Raw genomic sequence first — 23934 nt, 5'->3', positions numbered from 1 at the left:
CTTATTAACGTTCTCAAAAGTATTGGATTCAGAGTCAAGAGCCTCACAAAAACATTGTTTCTAATTTCTTAAATGGAGCCAAGCAGTTTAATTCCCTTTCATATAATGGTTGTCATTCAGAAACTGGATTGAAGGCCTTTCACCATCCTTGTTGCCCTTTTCCCGATAGTCTCCAGCTTAATGTCCTTCTTAAACTGTGGCATTCAGAATAAACAATACTGCAGATGAGATACCTTACCAACGATATTTCTCTCATACACACACACACAGAGCATTTCACTGAGTGTTCCCCACATCCATAATCTCCTTTTCCATCTTAGTCTCTTGACTTCCTTCAAATCCCAGCTGGAATTCTGCCTTCCAATAAAATGCCTTTCTCAAATTTCCCTCAATTCTAATATCCCAGTTGTTGATTTTCAACAATTTATCCTGTCTGTAGTTTGTATATTTTGGCATATTTATCCCATCATTAGACTCCTTGAGGACAGGGGCTGTCTTGTGCTTTCTTTTTATCCCCAATATTCAGTAAAAGTTTATTAGACTGACAGAAAACAGAAAAAGCATCATCTCTTTATTTTTGAAATCTGCTTGTCTTAATGCCGTCTCAGCTAAATTAGCTTTTTTGGCCACTATATCATTGTTCTGAATCATATTCCTTGCATTTCACTAATACCCCCAGATCTTTCTCAGAATTTTCTGTAGTCGTGACTCTTTTAACTTGTACTTGTGAAGTTGATTTTTTTATCCCTAATGAAAGACACTATATCTCTACTGAATTTCTTCTTAGATTCAGCCCAATGTTCTTGCCTGTTAAAATCTTTTTTGGATTTTTACATTGTCCTCTAGTGTAGTTAGCTGTCTCAATTTTTTTGATCATCTGCAACCTTGGTGAGTTTAGCTAGGTCATTGACAAAAATTTTAAATGGCACAGGGCCAAGCACAGATTTCCTAAGGCTGGAATTCCACTCTTCTTCTGCCTTAATATAATTCAGTAACCTCAAAATTACTTCCAACTCTGAGGTTTGTGATTTTGTGACTACTATGGTATACTCACAAACTTTAAGAAATCTGAGGAGAGGAATTTCTGAATTGCTATTTGCACTCATTCATTTACTATGCTTTGAATGAACTATTTTCTTTTCACTGTGGCCATCTCCCTGTTGGTTTTAAATATCTGGAATGGAAGCTATGATTTTTTTTTTTTAATATTTGTGAACCACTCAATGCTGCTTTCCATTAGGTGAGGCCCTCTGCTAGGATCATAAGAATTAGAAGGGACTTTAGAAATCTCCAATCTCTGAGAAATGGATGAACATTGTTTCCACATGAAATTATGAAAATTAGAGAAATAAAACTTAGAAAACCCCAAACCCACAAGGACATCAAGGAATAATCAAGGGTAGAAGTAATCTCCCAAAGAATGTAAAATCCTAAGGAGCAGGAACTGACTTTTGTAATCCAGGCTGGTGGCTGAGATTTGAAAAGAATCTTTTGGTTTTTTGCCCTTAGATGCTCTTTTGGGGCAAGGATGTAGTGAGGGATGAAGATTCATGACATGTAACTTCTTAACATTGAATTAATGGGGAATCAGGGGAGGGACTTGTGCTTCAGGATAGGAAATAAAATGCTGCCTTTGGAATTTCAAAGGTATATCTACTAGCCTAGGCACTCAATTCTTCCAAGAATATAAAATAAATCTTTTCTGCATTCATCAGTGAGTCATTGAAGTTCTTAGTAAGATATTTTGTTTCTTACAAATCCAACATTTTATGGGGAAGAAACTGAGACTCAGTGTAGGGATGAAAATATCCACGACAGTGGAGTGGCGTATAGAATTGAGATTCCAATGCATAAATGTGTTGATAATTTTGTGAATCTTTTAAATGGCTTTGGCTTTCAAAGGTCTCTTAAATAAACACTATACTTCATATAATGAAAACCTCCCCAAATCAAAAACTCTGACTTCAAATTTAGGCTTGTTTACAAAAAAAAAAAAAAAAACAACAAAAAACATCTGATTGTAGTGGCAAGAAACTGGAAATGGAGTAGATGCCCATCAGTTGGAGAAAGGCTAAATAAGTTAGGGCATATTGACATAATGGAATTATTGTTCTATAAGAAATGATGAGCAGGCTGATTTCAGAAAAGCCTGGAAAGCTTACATGAACTGATGCTGAGTGAAGTGAGCAGAACCAAGAGAAAATTGAACACAGCAATAGCAAGAAAAGCAAGGCTCTCATAAGCATTTGTTGCATAACAGCAGCTGACCTTTTTGTGTCACTTGAAACTTTGCCAAGTGCTTTATTCATAAGAGTGTTGGGGTTGGAGTGGTATCCTCATTTCATAGGTAAGGAAACTAAGGTCCAAATTGTTGTGACTTTCGAAAGGTCTTGTAACTAGTAAGTGTCCCACTTTAACCTGGGGCTTTTTACTCTAACAGCATTACATTAGCCTGTATCTACAGGCTACAGGCTAATCTATAGATTGAAAATAGACACTTTGTGAGATTATAGGATTTTGGCCTTACAGGTAGATATTAGAGTTTAGAATTTAGATTCATCTCTTTGAAATTATACTAAAAATTAATGAGTAAAGGCCTCTTTCTGTCTTTCTCTCCACTCTCTAACTCTAGGATGTCAGCAGCAAGGAAAGCCAGCCTGTTAAATACCAACCACATAGCTAATGACTATTTTTATGATTCCAGTGACATTTCCATAGGCGATATGAGGATAAAAGAACCTCAGAATAGAGTCTTTAGAAGTGAAGGCCTTGATAAGACATCATTTAGCCAAAGCAGATTCTTAAAGAGAAAACAAAATGCTGATGAAAACCAGTTTTTCTTCAAGGGTAATACTGTAAAAGAGATGGGGAGCAGGACCTCTTTAAATAGATCAATGACTACTGCCTCCAAAATCAGGGCTAATGCAGCTTTGATGAAACTAGCACAAATAGAAACTAAAATCATGAGCCGAAAGCTGCAGGTTGATTTGTCTGACACTGACACAGATGGGAAAAGTGCTGATGCCCTTTCTCTGAAGAATGTAAGTGACATTCCCTGGCAACATGGGGATAAGCTTCCCATTGCTGGTAGCAATGAAAGAATGAATCGGTTTCTGAAGAAGAAAGGCCCAGCCACTGAAAAAATAGCCAGTACAGTACAGTCTGGAAATGTCAAGAATTCTCAATCACCAAAACAGAAAGAGCCAGTTGGAAAGCTGGTATCTATGGATAGTGATGAAGAGGAAATGAAATTGTTGCTGGGAAACTTCGTGAAGCCTTTCGATGACAAAGATGCACCTACAAATGCTGTTCTTATGAACACTAAACTTAAGGAGGATGAATATAAGGCACTCTCTATGGTAAGCATTTATTCACTTTCCATTTTTAAAAATGAGATTTTATTTTTTGTCCTTTACCAAGTTGTGTTACTAGGAACTTCTTGCAAAAGAAGTTGCCTAGATATTACTTTAAAAGAGAGTTTCATAGAAGGAACTGGATTTTAGTCATTCTACATTTATGTACCTAATATATGTGAAGCACTAAATTCCAGTATCAATAAGGCAATTTTCCCCACTACATACCTAACAAGCCCTTATTGCATAAGGTTACAATTCTGATGTCTGATATAAAAACTCCAGGTGATCGAGGGTTGAAAAAGAACTCTTCATCTGACATTTAACAATGTGGCTTCAATTCCCTTTTCAGCCTCATTATTTCTCTCTCCCCTTGCCACATTGGGTGCTTGTTTCTTGAGTATTTTAGCACTTGCAATTTCCTATAACTGAAATGTATTCCATTCTTATTTCCATTTTTGACAATCTTAGTGTTGTTCTTCAAGTCTTGGCTGAAGTCTTTCCTGATCCTTCCAACTATTAGTGCCCTCCTTTACTTTATATCCTGTTGATATGGATGTGAGCTCCATAAGGGCAAGGATTGTTATATTTTTGTCTTTGTATCTTTGACATTTTGTACTGTGCCTGGCATTAAATAAGTGCTTGACACTTGTTAATTGATTTCTGAATTTGTTCACTAACACTTGTCATTTTTCAAAATGGAATGGCTAAAATAGGTGACTAAAGTGAAAGAGAAACTGTAAATTCCTTGTGGGCAGGACCATCTTCTTTTGTCTTTGTATAACCAGTGTCTTGTGTAAATAAATGTTTCTTGAATTGAAATATAGAATTGTGGGATCTTGCATTAGGCCAACTTTGGAAGAAAATATAAGAAATCATAGGAAGGAAATCCACATTGTGAATACTTTGGCTCTCATGCAATCTCAGAGCTGGACATGAATATGATGGATGAATATTCAGACTTATGACCGTTCAGATTTGTCTTTGAGATAGAGAAGTTGTTGTTCCTCTTTAATTGCTGAATAGTAATACAGTAGTATTTTTTGGTGAAATATCTTAAATTAATTACCATGAATTTTGTTCCCTTGAAATTAGGATGAGATTCTGAGTCCAGCAGGTCCAGTTTCTCCACCTAGTGAAGAATTTTCCAGTCTCAAGCTTTTTCGAACATTATGTTTGCCTGAAGAAAGCTGTCAAGAAACTGCCTCCCACAATAGCCCTTCAAGAACTCCTTCCCCACAGAGTGGCTTTTCAGATAACAAAACTTCAAGATCACCATCACTTTCAATAATGCATTACTTTTCAAGGCCAACATCCCCTAAAATGCAGCATATAAAACTAGCATTCTCACCTGGGGAGACTGAAATTGGATCATTGGATGAGTTGTTCTCTGAAGCATCCAGTGATAGCTTAAATGGTAATGTTTAGTCTAATATAAATTTATTTTAAGCTGAATTATTATTACTCAAAACATAAAATCAGTATTTCTGTATCTTTATTCATTTAATAAAAATTTATGGTACATCTTATGTGTGCAAGGTCCTGGGGATGCAAAGATAAAAAGAGAGCACTCCCTCAAGAAACTTACATTCTTCTAGGGGAAAACATATAAAGTGATAAGTAAATTACAGAGTAAATCCTGGTGAGGAAACACTAGCAGTGGGGAAACTCCAGATGGGCCTCCTGGAGGAAAGTGGCATTTGGCTTGGTAGAACAGCATCCCTCAAAGTAAGCCTGGGGACCTTCTTTCAAGAACCCTTGACTCATAATGAAGAAATCAGGTAAATGCTAGATCCAAGTAAAAACATAATTTAACAGCGTTTGCTAAGGAGAAATTCACCTGTATTTTAAATTTAGCAATAAAAAAAAATTCACTCAGGAAGAATATATACTTCAGTATTAGGACCAAAAGGACAGAAAGGAATGAGGAAAAAATATATTTGAAAACATTTATTTTCTTGCTCTGCGACTTAAAAAAAAAATTTCCACAGTAATAACCAAGTCAAATATGAGCATCTTTTTCTTCTATCTCCCTGTACCAGGTCAGGCATTTGTACCAGGTACACCATGAGAGAAATATGAACCAGGCTCCTTTTTTTCTTCTCCCACTAGTTGTGTGTGGGCAAGTTTGGGGTACGGGAAGAAGACACAAATTAGAAGCTAGATAATAGTGAGTGGCAGCTTAAGACAAAATAGAAACCATATCACAAGGCGGTGATGTATATTCCTGTTTAGGAAAGATGTGCTCCAAGTACATGCTTAGTTGTCATAAACTTTTGGTACCATTGGTAGAAATTATTATGTAAGTAGAATAGGAATCAAAACCCAGGTTTTTTGCCCTTTTCCAGATGGAAAGGTCTTGTAAGCCTGAGTGAATGCTTGCACCTGTGATCACATCGTGACCTCTTTGTCAGCTGAATTTACAAATGATACTTTGCTGACAACACAACTTATACCTGTTGGCCTCTCCCCTCTATAGGCCAACTATAAAAGGCTTTGTTTTTCATAAAATAGACATTTCTTGAGAGGGATGGGCTCTTTGTTTTTGTTTTGTTTTTGTTTTTTGTTTTTTTTTTTTGGTCTTTCTCTGCCTAATGTGTAGCACTGTGCTTTGCTCAAAGAATGTGCATTTTTTAAATGTTGGCTTAATTATTATTGCTAACTATAATATTTATGTAGTACTTTAAGGTTTATTAAGGGTTTACATATAAGCTGCCATTAGATCCTAACAAGAACTCTGTGAGATAGGTCCATTATTATTCCGATTCTCGAATAATATAGCTAGTAAGTGTCTGGGACAGGATTTGAACTTGGATAATTTTGATTGAGTCCAATATTCTATACACTGTGTCAGTTAGCTACCTCAAATGAAAATGAGGTTTTTTTTAATGATTTTTTAAAAATCTCTGGTATTGCTATGCATGGCTAATTGTCATGTAAACTATATAAATAGTAATGCTCTGAGAATCCTGAGGACAGAGATAGCTTTAGGACAAAATAAGTGTTTGGGGAAAACCTTATCAATAAAGTTTGTATACTAAAGAACAAATAGGATCTGGATAGCTGTAGAAAAGCCAAGAGGCAATATCATCTTATATCATTCAAGGGGGCTTTAGCCCCTTTGTTTTTTCTCCCATGGAACATTCACTCTTTTTCTCCATTTTCAAAAACTGGGCCTTGGCGATGTGGAGACTGATTTTCCAAGTCTGGGAGAGTCATTAGGAATCCAAGGAATAGAAGAGCCTCCACTTCCTTTTTTCTGCTCTCTCTATAATTTTGCTTTTGTCATATTTATAAAAATGATATATTTAAATGATTGTTTACATTTAAAAATTATATTTTGGTTTCACTTTGTAACCAATTCATCTTTCAATGACAGATTTTAAAATAAATATTTTATCCCTTGATGATTTGGCTCCAGTTGATGTCAGTGAGAAAAAAGAACTCAGACAAAAAGTAAGTAAAGATAGAAGTTGATTTTTAAGGTTTAAGAGTCCTGTGGAAAAGCTGTGGCTTGCATTTAGGTAATAATAGGATTAAGACAGCCTTGCTTATTAGCAAATGATGAATACTTGTTATAACTGAATTGTTCTATAAATGTTTCATGCTAAAGACATGCAAAGACTTATTGAAAATATACTAATTGTAATAATGCAATTTCATAGACATTTAAATATGTAATTAGTAATTTAATATGTAATTAGTAAGACTTACTGTAAATAGTTAACTGTTTTAAATAGGAATAATGGAATGGACTGCAAAACTTTTGGTTATAGGGAATTTCTGGGTGTGGAAGGTGCAGGTCAGCACCTTCTCTGCAGCTTATAAGTCTTAAAGAGTTGTTTACAAAGTCCAGGAGTGTCAAACTCAGAAATGGGGGCCACTAATTGGTATAGGAGTATTTGTGTGACTGCATGTGGACTTGGAAAAACATATATTAACATTATCTATGTTCTATTGTATTTTTATTTATTTTGTTAAATATTCCCAACTATATTTGAATCTGGTTTGGGTTGCCATGGGTGCACTTCAGTGGATGTTTGACACCTCTGATCCAGAGAATGGAGATTGGTTTGGCCAGCATTATGGGTCTAGGTAGACTTTGCTGGCTCTAGCCACTAGAGCCTGCTGCTTCTCATATTACTGTACAGAGTGAATGTGGGAGGCAGCATGACGTAGTTGAAAAAGCAAGTTTCTTAAAGTTAGTGGACTTGGGTTTGAATGATAAAGGCTTACTTAATAGCAGTGTGATTCTGGAGAGATTGCTTACCTTTTCTGAGTTTGTGTTCTCTTCTCAGAATGAGACACTTGGATTAGATGTTCTTCGTTACAGCTCTAAATCTATAATCTGAATCTTATAGAAATAATCCCCATCAAAAAATCACTTTTTTATTGTAGGAAGAAGATCATAGAATAAAACCATCAAGCAAGGAATTAAAAAGAGATGTATCAGTTGTAAAAAGTATACAGAGAAGAAATCTCAAAGAGATGAGTCCAGAGACAAGTCTGGACATTACTTCTCTTGATCTTGAAGAGGAAAGTTGCATTGCAAGTGAAATATGTGAGGATGTGAATGAGAAGTCTGTTACCTTTTCTAGAGAGGAAAGTATTTCCAGGAGATCACCATCTCCTAGAGCACGGGAAAATACTATAAACTCAGTATATTCTGAAGATTTTGAAAAATCTCCAAGTTCAACAATATCTGGGCAGACAACCTACTCCCAAGAGTCATCAAATAAGACATCAGAGTCTTTATCTGAGAGCCCTTCATATTCTCAAAGAGATCTTAGCACAGAATCAGGAGAGCCTGGTCCAAAATGGACTGAGAATGTGAGGAGACTCTTAGTGAAAGAAGTGGCTGTTCAGACTTATGATCCTGCATTCACCTACAGCTGGAAAAAAGGTAAGCATGAGTTCGACCTATAAAAATTTCCATAAGTGCTATTCTAAGGTAGGCGAAGGAAGAAAGGCTGTTATGTGACTTAGTTCTGGTTTCAGTTTGCTGACCATTAGGTATCATCCATAAGAACAGTACTCTTAGTGGAATTAGGACTGGAATTGGAACTTCAGATATGGAGTTAGTATTGTGGTCCTTGATAGAAATGTGACTTTGGTTATCTCTTAAGTCACCTTTGAGCTTTTGTTTACTTATTTATCAGCCAAAAAGAATTAAGTCAGATGAACTTAAAAGGTACTTAAAAATGAACTTCAAAGACATTCTGAAATTGAGTTAGGTCAGCCCTCCTCCATCTTTTGTGTTTTATAAGTGAGAAAAACGTGTGGATGTGTTGTTTAGTAAACACAGGATTTTAGAGTTGAACAAGGAAGAAACTTTAGATGTCCGTCTCGCCTACTTTCCTCATTTTACCCAGGAGGAAAATAAGAGTGAGACTTGGCAGGGTTATACAACTAGTTAATTTTCAAACTCAAGTCTTCTTGACCTCACCTCCAGCAGTCTGAGGACAAGTCTTTGCCATATGAGGACAGGAAAATGTTTCCTGTGCTTGGAAAAGCCTAATCAACAGACTGGTTGTCTAGGTTTAATCTTTTTGATCCAAACCACTCTTTTTTTTTTTTTTTTTTTTTTTTTTTTTTTTAAGTAAGTGGCATTTATTTTTTTTAAATTTAATTTAATTTTAATTATAGTTTTTATTTACCAGATATATACATGGGTAATTTTACAGCATTGATAGTTGCTACACCTTTTGTTCCAATTTTTCCTTCTCCCCCAGATGGCAGGTTGACCAATACATGTTAAATATGTTAAAGTATAAGTTAAATACAATATATGTATACATGTCCAAACAGTTATTTTGCTGTACAAAAAGAATTGGACTTGAAATAGTATACAATTAGCCTGTGAAGGAAATCAAAAATGCAGGTGGACAAAAATAGAGGGATTGGGAATTCTATGTAGTGAGTGGTTCATAGTCATCTCCCACAGTTCTTTCAATGGCAAACCACTCTTTAAAGACTGTCTGCTAAAGTTATCCAGGCATTGTAGTTTGTGTCAATAGAGAGAGTCATCACAAAAGACAGGACCTTGAAATATCTAAGTATTTTACTAGCAGTGATATTAGTGATTTATAGAAAATAAAGAAAACATTAGTCTTCTTTTAATTTTAGAGCACTTGCAGAGTTACCCAAGCAATGAAAAGTTTATGTTATATTACTGTGAAAAACATTTAGTTATTTTCAACCCTTAATGTATACAGGTCAGAACTCTAACTTTTTGTCCTTCAAACTATAGAAACCATGGCGACCATTGGCCCAAGTCTGGGTAGAGCTTATGTGGACCCTGAACCTATTGCCACTCATGTGATTAGTGCAGATGCAATAGAAGGTAAAGGCCCTCAATGTATTATATCTTATGTCATTTTAATTATTATAAACTTAACATTCAAAACAAATACTAATCAAATAATTAAAGTAAATATGGGATTCTTCAACTAAACCTCTAAAATCAAACTATTTATATTTTTAAATTATATAAAAACCTACCTTCTAACAAGGGATCTCAACACATCTGGTTCCATGTTGCCTTCTTAATCTTCTTATATCCTTTTAAAAAGCAGATGCTTGTAGTTATTTTTTATATGGTTTTTATTTTACTTAGAACATTCTGAATCATTTTTTTAAAAAATGTCAATGGTATTCACTCAAATATATATAAAGATAATATTCAACATTAATTTTTGTAAGACTCTGTTCCAAATGTTTTTCCTTCCCTTCTTTACCTCCCCCTATCCAAGACAGTAAGTAATCCACAATTACCATGCTGCACAGGAAAAATCAGATCAAAAAGGGAAAAAAATGAGAAAGAAAAAAAAAAAAGCAAGCAAACAACAAAAAGGTGAAAATACTATGTTGTGAACCACATTCAATTCCCATACTCCTCTCTCTGGATGCAAATGGTTTTCTCCATCACAGTCTATTGGAATTGGCCTGAATCACCTTATTGTTGGAAAGAGGCACATCCATTAGAGTTGCTCATCATCACATAATCTAGTTGTTGCCATGTACAATGTTCTCTTGGCTTTATTCATTTCATTTAGCATCAGTTAATGTAAGTCTCTCCTGACCTTTCTGAAATCATCCTGCTGATCATTTCTTATAGAACAATAATATTCCATAACTTTCATATACCATAACTTTTTCAGCGATTTTCCACCTGAAGGGCAGCCTCTCTTTGCCACTACAAAAAGGTCTAGTACATTTTTGCACATGTGTATCCTTTCCCATCTTTTATGATCTCTTTGGGACATAAGCTTAGTAGAGACACTGCTGGAACAAAGGGGATGCACAGTTTGATAGCCCTTTGGCCATAGTTCCAAATTGCTCTTCAGAATGGTTGGATCAGTTCACAACTCCACCAACAATGCATTGGTGTCCCAATTTTTCCACTCACCCTCCAACATTTATCATTATCTTTTCCTGTCATCTTAGCCAATCTGAGTATGAAATAGTACTTCAGAATTGTCTTAATTTGTATTTCTCTAATCAATAGTGATGTGAAGCATTTTTTCATATGACTAAAAATAGCTTTAATTTCTTCATCTGAAAATTGTTCACATCCTTTGACCATTTATCAACTGGAGAATGACTTTTATTGGATCACTTTGTGTGTCTTGTTATATTTTCTTTAAAGTATAATTACATATATATATATTTATATATATATGTATATATACACACACACACACACAAAAAGAAATAGTATATTTATATTTATAACTTGCTAGTGCCATACTAGCATATTGTAATACAAAATAACATTTTTTGTTATTTTGTATTATAGACAATAAGAGATTCAACCTTTTCCTAGTATGTTAGACATATAAATTATTTTCAGTATTATTAAGATAAATCCTTCTTCCTCCCATATCTCATTCCTTTCTTTAAAAGGTCACATAGTGTCTGAGGCTGAATTTGAACTGAGGCCGTCCTAACTCCAGAACTGTTGTTCTTTATCCACTATGTCATCTAGATGTTTCCCCCCCCCTTTTAATGATATCTTTAGTGAAATTGGCATTATAGATCAAAGGGGTAAAAGAATTGAGTGATTTTTATTGTATGTTGCCAGACCCCTGTCTAAAAAGTTTGTACCAGTTCATGGTTCCATGCCTATTTCTGTGAAACCCCCTCTTTCCATCCCAACTTACATTTTGCCACTAGTGATATATTTATAAACTTTACTGATGTTCTGTTCTGCCTCACAAAGGCATAGAAGAGGCCTTGGATTCTTAACTATTAGGCCAAAGAAGTGCACAATCTGGCTGGCCCTCTAGAAGTGAAAGGCTTTGAGTGTTGGCCCAGCATAGTGGACCTGCCTTTTATTCTAAGAGCCACCACAGTTTATAGAGAAGCTCATCCCCTGAAGATTGGCCTTAGGTGATAAATTTATGGCCACAACCACTCATAAACCTTTAAAAGCACAAAAGGTTTGGGATCTGCATTTGTAAAATTCCCATAAAGGTGACATCAGTATTATGAAGAGTTGAAGTATGACCAGTTCATAAAAAGTAGCATTGACTCTTGGCTGTTCAACCTAGGTTGTTTAAAAGAACTTTTACCCATGGTTTTCCCAACAGTTTGGTGATTGCAAGAAAATGCTAAATAAATACTAAGTTAGTTGTTATGAAAACTTCAATTTAAAATTCACAAAATCTGAGTTAAAAGGGACCTTATGGCTGTCTAGTCAGACCTCTCTCTGAAAAAGAATTGTTATCTGAGAACTTGGAAGCATGGCAAAAAGTTGGACAAATTTCCTAATAATGAAAACGCCTAGTAGAACAGCCATGGCTGATTTCAAGAAACAATGGGTTTCCCCTAAATCGATCTTTTAAACAAAGGAAAAAAAAAAACTTCTTGTGGGCTATTTTGCAGATGTAATTCTTTTTCAGGGAGAGGTCTGACTAGACAGCTATAAGGTCCCTTTTAACTCAGATTTTGTGAATTTTAAATTGAAGTTTTCATAACAACTAACTTAGTATTTATTTAGCATTTTCTTGCAATCACCAAACTGTTGGGAAAACCATGGGTAAAAATTCTTTTAAACAACCTAGGTTGAACAGCCAAAAGTCAACGCTACTTTTTATGAACTGGTCATACTTCAACTCTTCATAATACTGATGTCACCATTTTATGGGAATTTTACAAATGCAGATCCCAAACCTTTTGTGCTTTTAAAGGTTTATGAGTGGTTGTGGCCATAAATTTATAAATTTATCACCTAATGGCCAATCTTCAGGGGATGAGCTTCTCTATAAACTGTGGTGGCTCTTAGAATAAAAGGCAGGTCCACTATGCTGGGCCAACACTCAAAGCCTTTCACTTCTAGAGGGCCAGCCAGATTGTGCACTTCTTTGGCCTAATAGTTAAGAATCCAAGGCCTCTTCTATGCCTTTGTGAGGCAGAACAGAACATCAGTAAAGTTTATAAATATCTCACTAGTGGCAAAATGTAAGTTGGGATGGAAAGAGGGGGTTTCACAGAAACAGGCATGGAACCATGAACTGGTACAAACTTTTTAGACAGGGGTCTGGCAACATACAATAAAAATCACTCAATTCTTTTACCCCTTTGATTCTATAATGCCAATTTCACTAAAGATATCATTAAAAGGGGGGGGGGACATCTAGATGACATAGTGGATAAAGAACAACAGTTCTGGAGTTAGGATGGCCTCAGTTCAAATTCAGCCTCAGACACTGTGTGACCTTTTAAAGAAAGGAATGAGATATGGGAGGAAGAAGGATTTATCTTAATAATACTGAAAATAATTTATATGTCTAACATACTAGGAAAAGGTTGAATCTCTTATTGTCTGTCAGAATATGTTTCATCCCTCTTCCATATGACAACTTTTCAGATACTTGAAGACAGCTATCATATGTCCCCTAAGATATCTCTTTTCCTGGTATCCCTAAATTCCTTCTTTTGAATCTCACTGGGCACAAAGCCAAGGTCTTTCACAATTCCAAATGACTTTCTTTGAAATTTTCCAACTTTTCAAAGTCTTTCCTAAAATGAGCCACCCAGAACTCAACATAATATCCCAGATGTGGTCTGAAAATGGGGATGATCACATCCCTATTTGTCTTGGTATTTATGCCTCTCTTTAAGAGTTAGCCTAAAACTATGTTAATTTATTTGGTCATCATAGCACACACTGCTGACTCATATTGACATTGCAGAGTTCAGGTTTTATGGCTAGAGCAGCATCAGTGTCCTATGGTATGAAAGAGTAGAATCTCCCTTGGCATTCTGCCATTATAAATGTGGATATACTGAGAGATGAAGAATGGCTCCAAAGAGTGCCTGCCAGTGGTGGCTAAGATACAGGCTCATACCATACCTGTATGTGAACGTGATGGGGCTAGGTCTCTGTAGAAATTGGGCTAGGTTTTTAACCTAATCTTCCTTCTCCCCTGCTCCTGGGGGGAGATGCTTTTATATTTGTTCTTGATACAAGAGGATATCACTTTGAAAAACCAGTTGCTATTGAGCTGTTAAAAGGAACTGGTTCTTTAGACACTGGACACTCCCAAAATGGGGGAGATAGCTGCTGGGGGACTGTAAGACTCAGGATTTGACATCTGATGTTTCTTTTCCTTTCTTTCCTGTTTCATGGTTGGAAATGCCTTTGAATGTCATGTCTAAAAAGCAAGCCAAGGAATTACCTTTCTAATACACTAACAAGGTGACTTACCTCTGAATAATGGAAAGATGACAGCAGTGCTATTTTTAACTTCATATCAGCATAAAATCTTTCTTTTAAAATTTTTTTTACAGCTCTGACAGCCTATAGTCCTGCAGCCTTTGCTCTGAATGACATGTTAAAACAGCAGCTAACACTGACAAAGCAGTTTATGGAAACCAGTCGGTATCTGCATTATTCTCTCCTGAAGTCCCTGGAAGATGACACATTCCATTATCATACACTGGAAGAAGTTAAAGAGGTAAGTGTAGCACAAACCTACTATTTGGGGATGGGAGTGGCAAAGAAGTTCTATTCTAGTGTGATTGCAACTTTAAGTCACTGTTTTGGTCACTTTGGCCCTGGGGTTTGAGACCCCTTTGAAGTGCTGGTGAGTTGTGGGGAAGGCTTTTGCCTTGACAGTCTTGTATTCCTACTTTGTAGAAACTATTAGTTAGGATCAGTAAATGAGCACACATCTTGAGGACTTGGGGCATTTGAAATTTCTCTGGATCACAGGGAAAGGAGCAACCAACCAAGCCTGTCAGTATTTCAAACAATGAGGCATGAATTAAGGAAGTGTGGTTGAAGACTGCCATCATTCATCACCCACATGTTATCCTTGCAAACTGAAAGAATTTTAAGTGGGAAAAGAACCAATTGCATTCATCAAACATTAAGCATTTTCTGTCCCAGCTTAGTATAGAGGCGAGGGCCTGGAGGAATATCTGAATCTAGGTAAAATGGCCTTTTCTTCATGAGACTTATGGTCTGTTGACATACTAATGTATGTAATATTCATTAGGTATTTAAATATGTTAGAAATTCACCAAAGCGCTTATGATATAAAATACTGGCAAGGAATTAGATGGCACTAAATTATGCACAGTTGAATGCCGCAAAAGAATTTGAATCTGATTCATCCTAAGGGATATCTATCATAATCCTCCTAGCTGCTAATAATTTTCCTCTAGAAATTATTTTATGAGACGATAGGGGGAATAAGTTAATTCCTGTTAATTAATGTAATCTAGATTGTTATTATTATTAAATTATTAATCAACATTGCTTAATGCAATGTGATATGATGTAAAGTATCAGATACCTCAAATGAGAAATCCAGAGTATTAATTAATAGGCTCAAAAATATAATCACATTTCATTTGGATACTGAGGAATTTTCCAACAAATTCCTCACATTATATAAATGAGCATTTAGCAAATTTGAGAGAGTTTATAGATCTAGGTCACTAGTTAAATGGCATCATACAGTATAAACTACTGTTAGGCTAAAAGAATCCAGAGGTTTTTTGAGCCAGCTCAAACTAGCTTTTGAAAGCCCATTGTTAAATGTACAGTGTTAACATTTAGTTGGAAATCAGAATATATTACAGGTCAGGATATGATTGTTTTGCTGCACTTAAGAAACTGATAGAGAAAATGTTTAAAATACAGATTAAACTTTTAAAAAATATCTCTGTGCTTAAAAAAAAATTTGAACTTGAGTTGGAAGTAGGAAGCCACTGAAGTATTCGAATGACACGACCAAATTATGATCTGTAATGACCAACAGCTCCTATTTAAATAATATCTCGTATAACTTAAAGGGCTTTCATCACAATACTTTATGTGATAATTGGTACAGGTAAATATTAATATTTCCAGTTTGAGATTGAGGCAACAAAAATTCAGTTAGATGACTTGGCTATAGTCACATAAAGAAATGGTGAAGCCTGGATTCAAACTCAGATGCACAGGGCTGGAGGAGACAGAATAAAATATTTCTACTATGCCAGGTGATTGGTAATAAAGGGGCTTACTATTATTACAGCCTCTAGGGAACCTCTAGCCATGAGCAGAAGGGACAGAAAGGAGGAGATGAAAGAAAAGGAAGTGATGGGGGCAGAGAAGTTCCTCATTTCCACCAACTAATCATATGAGAGATATATCAACTGGATAAAAGTAGAATCTGTTCTACACCTTGGAGAGTTTTTGTGGTATTTAGTCAGTGAATTTCATGGCTCTCCTCTCTGGCTCACTGGCCCTAGAGCACAGACTGACCAATGCTTAATCATTTTGTGACAGTCACAGAATTTGAAAGTTGGTAGAAACTTCAGTGGCAATTTAAGTCAAATCACATGCAAAAAGAAACTATAACAAAACGTACCTAATGAATGGTCATCTGGCCTCTGCTTGAAGACTTTTGAAGAGGAATTCACATCCTCTTGATTGATTCAACTTTTGAACCTATTTATCAAACTTAAGGTAACACTTTGCCTTCTTTAAAAGCACTAGGCATAAATGTTAGCTATTATTGTAAGGCATTAAGTTTGCCTCTTTACAACTTCTATCCATTGCTTTTTGTCTGTTCTCCAGAGCCAAACAGAACAAGTCTACACCTTTCTTCAAAGACCAGAAATCATAAGATGACAGTCACATACCAAGTAGTTTTTCTTCCAGCTCCTCCAATCAAATGTCATCTACTCCTTGATCATTTCTTCACCAGCCACCATGGTTGATTTAGATTAGAATCCAAATCCTGGAGACTTAACCTTTCATACCTAGAACTGCTGCCCTGATGTCCCGCTATCCTGACTAATGATGAGGGTCTACTTTAGCCACTCTATCTAGTCCTTGAGCTCCAGCCATATTTCTTTTTCTTTTCTTTAGGCTGGGGTTAAGTGACTTGCCCAGGGTCACGCAGCTAGGAAGTGTTAAGTATCTGAGACCAGATTTGAAGTCATTGGTCCTCCTGAATTCAAGAGCTCCAGCCATATTTCATTTCACTTTCTAGCCATTTCTTCTCTAGCAGGACTTACTTTGCCTCTCCACCTCCTTTTCTTTCAGTTCTGGAGGCATAATCAAGTCCTTGACATCTGGAGATGTCAGTTTATTGCAATATGGGTCTGGTCCAATAACTTTGCAATGCAAAGTATCCCTTTTGGCTACCATTCCTATATATGGATATACTTCCTCCATTAGAGACCTTCTTGAGACCAAGACTATCTTAGCTTTTGTATTGATTCCCCAGATCTTGACACATAAGTATTTAATAAATCCTTTCTCACTTAATATGACAGATTCAGAACCCTTCATTATCTTGATTACCCTCCTCTGGATACTTTTCCCTCTTATCAATGTCTTTTTTAAACTATGTACCCCCCAAAACTGAACAAAGTAATCCACATGAAGTCTAATGAGGGAAGAGTACAATGGGACTACCCTTTCCTTATTCCTGGAAATGCAATCCAAGACAATATTATCTTTTGTGGCTGTGACATCATGCTACTGCCTCATATTAAACTTGTAGTCCACTGAAACCATCAGATCTTTCTCAGAGCAATTATTGTGAAACCATGTTTCCCCAATTTATATTGTGAATTATTAATTATTTCTATCCAACTATGAGATTTTACACTTCACATCTTCTGAATTTTCTCTTTTTAGATTTAACCAAATACTAAGATCCTTTTAGATCCTGACCCATCATCCACAGGAGGCAGTATAGATTATGTGAATCAAATTACTGTCATCATTTCCCCTTAATCCTTAGAGATAATTCTTCAGATCCTAATTCCTAAGTCCTGAGAATAATAATGCCCTCTACCATCCTGGGCCCTATAGCCATCACTGTGGGGAGAACAATTCCAGCAGAAAATAATCTTATCATCCTTGACCATCACCTGACAAATTGTCATCACTCAATAGGTAAGCCACAAAGTGCTAATAATATCTTCCATACCACTGGCCCTTGCTGGTAGCCATAATCCAGGGAGCCAAGCTTTGTGGAGATGTGACTGGCAGCTGTTTCCACAGGTGTTGCAGCCCTTGCCTCCTCAACAATCATAGCTCCTGAAGACCTGGAAAAGAAATTTCTCAACACCAAAGTCCTTGGCAGTGGCAAATGGTTCAAGATCAGAAATGAATATGCTTTTATTGTCAGTAGAAATATCTTTCCATTTGATTTGCAGCTAAAACCAGTATTTGTTGCTCCTTCCTCCCCTTGAAAGCAGAGACTATCTTTTATCTTTATCTTTTTAGCAGAGACTATATTTGTATTCCCAGGGTTTACTTAGTACAGTTCTTTGCACAGTACAAATCTTTTTCATTCAGTGTATTAACAGTTTCTTCTGGCTTTGTGTCATCTGCAATATGTTGTGCACGCTATCTCAGCCTTAATTCAAGCATGGATCCTTGGGGTATTCTTCTGGAGGACTCTTACCCTGCTGACATGGAACCATTAATAGCTCTACTCTTTGATTCCAGATACCCAACCAATTCTGAATCCCTCCAATTATATTATTGCACAAATCTATTTTTCTCCTATTTTGGTCAAAAGAATACCTTAGGATAATAAACTTTGCTAAAACCTAGAATGATGGTTCTCAAAGTGTGATCCAGGGACCCCCTAGGAATTTCCCCAAGACGCTTTTAGATGTCTTTGAATCAGAACTGTTTTTTTTTTTTAATAATACTAGGATATTTAAATTTCTAATACAGCATATGTTAATAGATATAATCCACATAAACAAAAGTTCTTCGGGGGCCTCAATAATTTTTAAAAGTAAAAAAGTCTGAGAATCACTAACCTATAATATTCTTCATCTACTCATTTAGTAATTCAAAAAACAAAAAAAAGGTTGAGTTTTACACGACTTGTTCTTAAATACATGCTGATTCTTTGTAATCACTGCTTCCCTTTCTAGATTTTACCCACCTCTTTTTAATGATCCATTCGAGAATTTTCCCAAGAATTAGTCATACTTCAATTCTCAGATGATGAAATTGAAACTATTTCCACTCATATGAAAGAGTGTTCCAAATCACTACTGATCAGAGAAATGCAAATTAAGACAACTTTGAGATACCACTACACACCTGTCAGATTGGCTAAGATGACGGGAACAAATCATGATGAATGTTGGAGGGGATGTGGGAAAACTGGGACACTGATACATTGTTGGTGGAGTTGTGAAAGAATCCAGCCATTCTGGAGAGCAATCTGGAACTATGCCCAAAAAGTTATCAAACTGTGCATATTCTTGATCCAGCAATGCTGCTATTGGGCTTATATCCCAAAGAAATACTAAAGAGCGGAAAGGGACCTGTGTGTGCCAAAATGTTTGTGGCAGCTCTTTTTGTTGTAGCTAGAAACTGGAAGATGAACGGATGTCCATCAATTGGAGAATGGTTGGGTAAATTATGGTATATGAAGGTTATGGAATATTATTGCTCTGTAAGAAATGACCAGCAGGAGGAATACAGAGAGGCTTGGAGAGACTTAAATCAACTGATGCTGAGTGAAATGAGCAGAACCAGAAGATCACTATACACTTCAACAACAATACTGTATGAGGATATATTCTGATGGAAGTGGAAATCTTCAACATAAAGAAGATCCAACTCACTTCCAGTTGATCAATGATGGACAGAAATAACTACACCCAGAGAAGGAACACTGGGAAGTGAATGTAAATTGTTAGCACTACTGTCTATCTACCCAGGTTACTTATACCTTCGGAAGCTAATACTTAATGTGCAACAAGAAAACGGTATTTATACACATATATTGTATCTAGGTTATACTGTAACACATGTAAAATATATGGGATTACCTGTCATGGGGGGAGGGAGTGGATAATTTAGAAAAATGAATTAAAAAAAAAAAAAAAGAATTAGTCAGACTACTTGCAGATTCTGATTTTCTTCTCTTGAAAATCAGGACCATAACTGTCTTCCAGTATTATGTGACATCTCTCATTTTACATGATCTTTCAGGTATTATTATCAGTCCCTCAGCCGTCACAGCTGCCAGTTTATTCATCAGGATTTTAGTTTTTCTTGCCAGCTGATATGAATCTCACCAAGGTTAATCAAATGCTCTTGATGACTTCTGACTTATCTTGAGTATCAACACCCTCTTTAGTCATTTTTGTTCAGTTGTTTCCAATCACAAAATGTCATTATTCTTGGTTGAGAAAATAGAAGAAAGAATGGAGCTGCTGTTGGCAGTCATCATCATTCCATCCATCCTGAGTAAAGATTTTGGGTGTTCTCTGAGCCTTTCTCCCCAATATAGCTAAAACTTCATTTTGTAGTCCTTGTCTTCCTTTGTCAGCATTAGCATTCCTGATGCTATCTTTACAATTTGGTGGTATGCTCTTCTATTTATTGTTACCTGGCTTTTTGTATATTTCTTTTAAAACTCTAAGCTGGTTGAAGAGTTCCCTGTGCATCCATATCATCCTCTTCTGAAAAATCATATTTTTCTTCTTCATGGATAGTTTCCTTTTGTGATTGATTTTTGAGCTTCTCCCATCCTTTCTGGGCTGACTTTCCCTTAGTCAATGGGATCTTCTCTATTATTCTTCTGAAACCTTTTAAATCTGTTTTGCCCAAGTCTAGGCTATTTGATAGACCATACCTAGATTTCCTCTTCTCCTTTATCACAAATGAGGAATGGTTATTTCCTACCAAGATTCGCACCATTTCTACTCTTATTACCAGTTCCTCTCTTTTAGTGGGAATAGAATCCAGAATATAATTTTTTCCTTGTTGGTTCTTCCACATTTTGAAGGATTTACTTATATAAAACAAGCCAAGTTATTATACTGTTTTTGACAAAAAGATTCATATGTAAATAACTGATCATTTTGCATACTCTTCTGTTCCCTATTACTAGTATCACTACTATAAAACATGCCTCATGGGTTAAATGAGATAATATTTTAGGGGCAGCTAGATGGCAAGTGGATAGAGCACCAGGCCTGAAGTCAGGAGGTCCTGAGTTCAAATCTGATCTTAGACACCTAACACTTCCTAGCTATATGGCTTGGGTAAATCACTTAACCCCAATTGCCTCAGCAAAAAAAAAAAAAAAAAAAAAAAAAAAAAAAAGATGATGATAATATCTTTGAAGAACTTGGCACAATGTCTAGCACATAATAGGCATTAAATAAATACTTATCACCATAACCCCAAGTGTTGTTTCTCAAAATCACAAAATTTGAGAGTTGGAAATAACTCCAGTAGTCATCTAGGCATAATGAATAAAAGCATGGATTTGGAGTCAGCAAGACTTGAGTTCAAATCCTGCCTCAGATTTTTATTAGCTATGTGACCCTGGTCAAGTCACTTAATCATTCTTAATTTTATTTGTAAAATGGGAATAAGAACTGCCTCCCAGGGTTGATCAATGAGAATCAGTGAGATAAATAGTAAAGCAGTTTACAAACCTTAAATAAAGTGCTATAAATTAATTGTTTGGTGATAATGATGAGCCAGTCCCTGAAGAGCTATCAGTTGCTATTATTTTCCCAACGTTTTTCTATCACTTTTGATCTAGAAAGCTGGGGTTTCCAATGTTGATGCAGAAAAAACTTTTTACTGTTTACCATATAAACAATTTAAGGTTAAACATCTGTCATTTCAAATTGACTCTTAGTATAGATGTCTAGGTGAGAAAGCTAACAGATTTCTGGTTATCTTGCAGTATATTAGGAAGCACAAGTCACCACCTCTGACAATTGAGAAAGCTTTGGATGAAGTTCTGAAGGAAATGTCGGATCATTAAATGAAATAGAGATTTGCTTCCAATATAGGTAAGGTTTGAATATCAAAGACTTAAGTTACTAAACTCATCTAGTCTGCCATATTGTTGTGATCACATCCCAGAGCATCTTAAGAATTAGAAGCTGTCAGAGTTCCTAAAGCTCTAAGCACTAACAAAAAGGTTAAGTGACTTCTTCAAGGTCACATGGGTACCAGACACAATTCAAACTCAGGTCCTTTCATCCCAAATCCAGTGTTCCTTCCACTGCATTGTTGTTGTTTCATTTTCTACCTTAAATCTATAAACATAATTACATTTTATATAATCTCTCCCATGTGCTTGCCTGAATCATCACAGATCCAAGTCTAGTCCTGTGAGAAAACCCCTCATTTGGCCCATTTAAAAGTTTCTCAGTTACTTCTGTTCTAGCTTCTCTTAAAAGGGTTTTCCCTGACTCTCTGGTCAGCCTTTTCATAAGCTTTAGAGCCAAAAGAGACCTTGTAGATGATTATTTAACAAGCATTTATTAAGCACCTAATATGTACCAGGCTTCAGGATACAAAAGCCAAAAAGTTCAGTTTTGCCTAAGAGGAATTTACACTCTTCTGAGGGAAAATTAAAATGTACATAGATTGAAAAAAAAACAAACAAATCCAAAAATCATTATAATTGTGCATAGTGTTTGGGTCTTGATAGCAGAAGGCATCAGGAAAGTAGGCTTGAGGTGAATATTGGCATAAACAAGGAAATTCCAAGAGGTGGAGGTGAAGAGGGAGAGGATTCTAGGCACTTGGGACATTATCCAGGGCATGGCAAGTGAGAGAAGGTGGTGATCTTATTTATCCCCCATCCCAGGTCATATAGGTAATATAACTAAGTACAGTCCCTTCTCTAGTGTGCGTTAAGCCCCTATCTTTCCCTTCCTCCCTGAGCTTCATACACAGCACTGATAGGCTTCTCCTCTCATGCCCTCAGTTCCTCTTCATCCCTTTACTCTGCTTAAGTGTAGTTGTAATCTCAAGGTTCTTCTCACTCTTCTTATCTATTCCATCCATCCCCACATCTTCAAAAACCACTCCAAATAACTGTTAAGACATCACATCAGCAGCAAACAAAACTGTTTCCTCCAAAACCATCTTTTCCTCCAATTTCCCACTTTGTGTTATTGGCTTTGTCTTTTTAACATCCAAATTTAAATCATCTTTGAATATTCTCATTTCTTCAAAATCCCATCAAGTTAATTGCTTAGGTCTTTGGGTTCTATCTCTGAAACATCTTTCCTATTTTCCAATCCAAATGTTGCAGCAATTACTGTAGCATTCCAATAGCCTCCCAAAGTCTTTTTGCTCCTCTCTCTTTAAAAAAGTCCTTCTATTTCACAAAACCAAGTTTCCAAACCATAACCATGTTCTGATGACCCTGCTACCCCTAGACCTTCAAGCAAATCCCTGTGACCTACCTACTGAAGAAACTCTTTCTTTAGCCTTCAGCTTGCTGCCTCCATACTCTTGCAACCTTATGTCATAGTCTCGTATCTCTTGGCCAAATTGAGGCTATGACTGGGTATGCTTATCTTGCCCTTTCTTTCCTCCAAGTCCCTGATCAAATTGTCCCAGTACCTGCAATGCACTGCCCAACATCTCCCTCTCCATTTAAATCTTTCACATTCTTTACACTTTACATCCTTTACATAGAGTCTATGATCTAAAAGAAGTGTTCACTGATCATCTTTCCTTTCCTTTTGAAAATAGTTTCCTTTGGATTAAATTTTGCCTCAACATTAATTACGTACCTACTTTAACTCTCATAGCATTGTTAATACCGGCGCTTATAATCACATGGCTTACAACTTGTACATACTTAAGTGCTTAATAAACACTTGCCAAATAAAATGTGACAATGGGTTAACAATACAGTCATACTATAGGGCAGCACCCCTTGTCCTTCCCCCCTTTCTACCTGTAACATTGTTAGAGGACAGTATTAACCCCTACTTTTCCGTTCTGTTGCTATATTTGAGTAAGATGAGACTTGGTCTGTGGTATCTTTGTAATTAATAGTAAAATAAAATAGCCGCCATTTTTAATTTTATTTTACCAAGTTTTTTCTTTGGCTGAGAAATTATACATAAAACCCCTAAAACAGATTAATGTTCCTGGCTTGTAAAAATCAGAAGGTAAGATAGCCATACATATATATTTGCACTTTTTTTGTTCTGTCAAGTTTCCCAAAGAGAATACTTTTGCCATAATGACATGGAGACTCTCCTGTCATTTGGATGCCTAGAGTGTTTGTGAATTTCCAGCTGTCACTAAAGCTTCAGTTCCTAT

The 23934-nt window shown here is 36.1% G+C and overlaps 1 protein-coding gene across 6 annotated transcripts in view; it reads left to right on the top strand.

Annotated features, from left to right (window-relative positions):
• Positions 1–23934, top strand: part of C1H19orf44 (chromosome 1 C19orf44 homolog) — a 34858-nt gene that overhangs the window by 1580 nt on the left and 9344 nt on the right. For 2 of the 6 annotated variants that reach the window (XM_074305925.1, XM_074305916.1), the window contains exons 2-8: positions 2633–3359; positions 4449–4770; positions 6733–6809; positions 7752–8256; positions 9604–9696; positions 14148–14314; positions 21545–21653. In XM_074305925.1, the coding sequence (XP_074162026.1) occupies positions 2634–3359; positions 4449–4770; positions 6733–6809; positions 7752–8256; positions 9604–9696; positions 14148–14314; positions 21545–21625 (1971 nt within the window). In that variant the 5' untranslated portion in view covers position 2633 and the 3' untranslated portion in view covers positions 21626–21653. Of the gene's footprint in view, positions 1–2632; positions 3360–4448; positions 4771–6732; positions 6810–7751; positions 8257–9603; positions 9697–14147; positions 14315–16428; positions 16600–18758; positions 18930–21544; positions 21654–23934 lie in introns of those variants that run through there. The other 4 variants (XR_012488562.1, XM_074305955.1, XM_074305931.1 and 1 more) reach the window with 4 other exon arrangements.

The sequence above is a fragment of the Sminthopsis crassicaudata genome, chromosome 1 (assembly GCF_048593235.1).
Source record: "Sminthopsis crassicaudata isolate SCR6 chromosome 1, ASM4859323v1, whole genome shotgun sequence".
Taxonomy (NCBI): domain Eukaryota; kingdom Metazoa; phylum Chordata; class Mammalia; order Dasyuromorphia; family Dasyuridae; genus Sminthopsis; species Sminthopsis crassicaudata.
The sequence above is the reverse complement of the archived record's forward strand: the minus strand, read 5'-3'. Positions and strand labels throughout refer to the sequence as shown.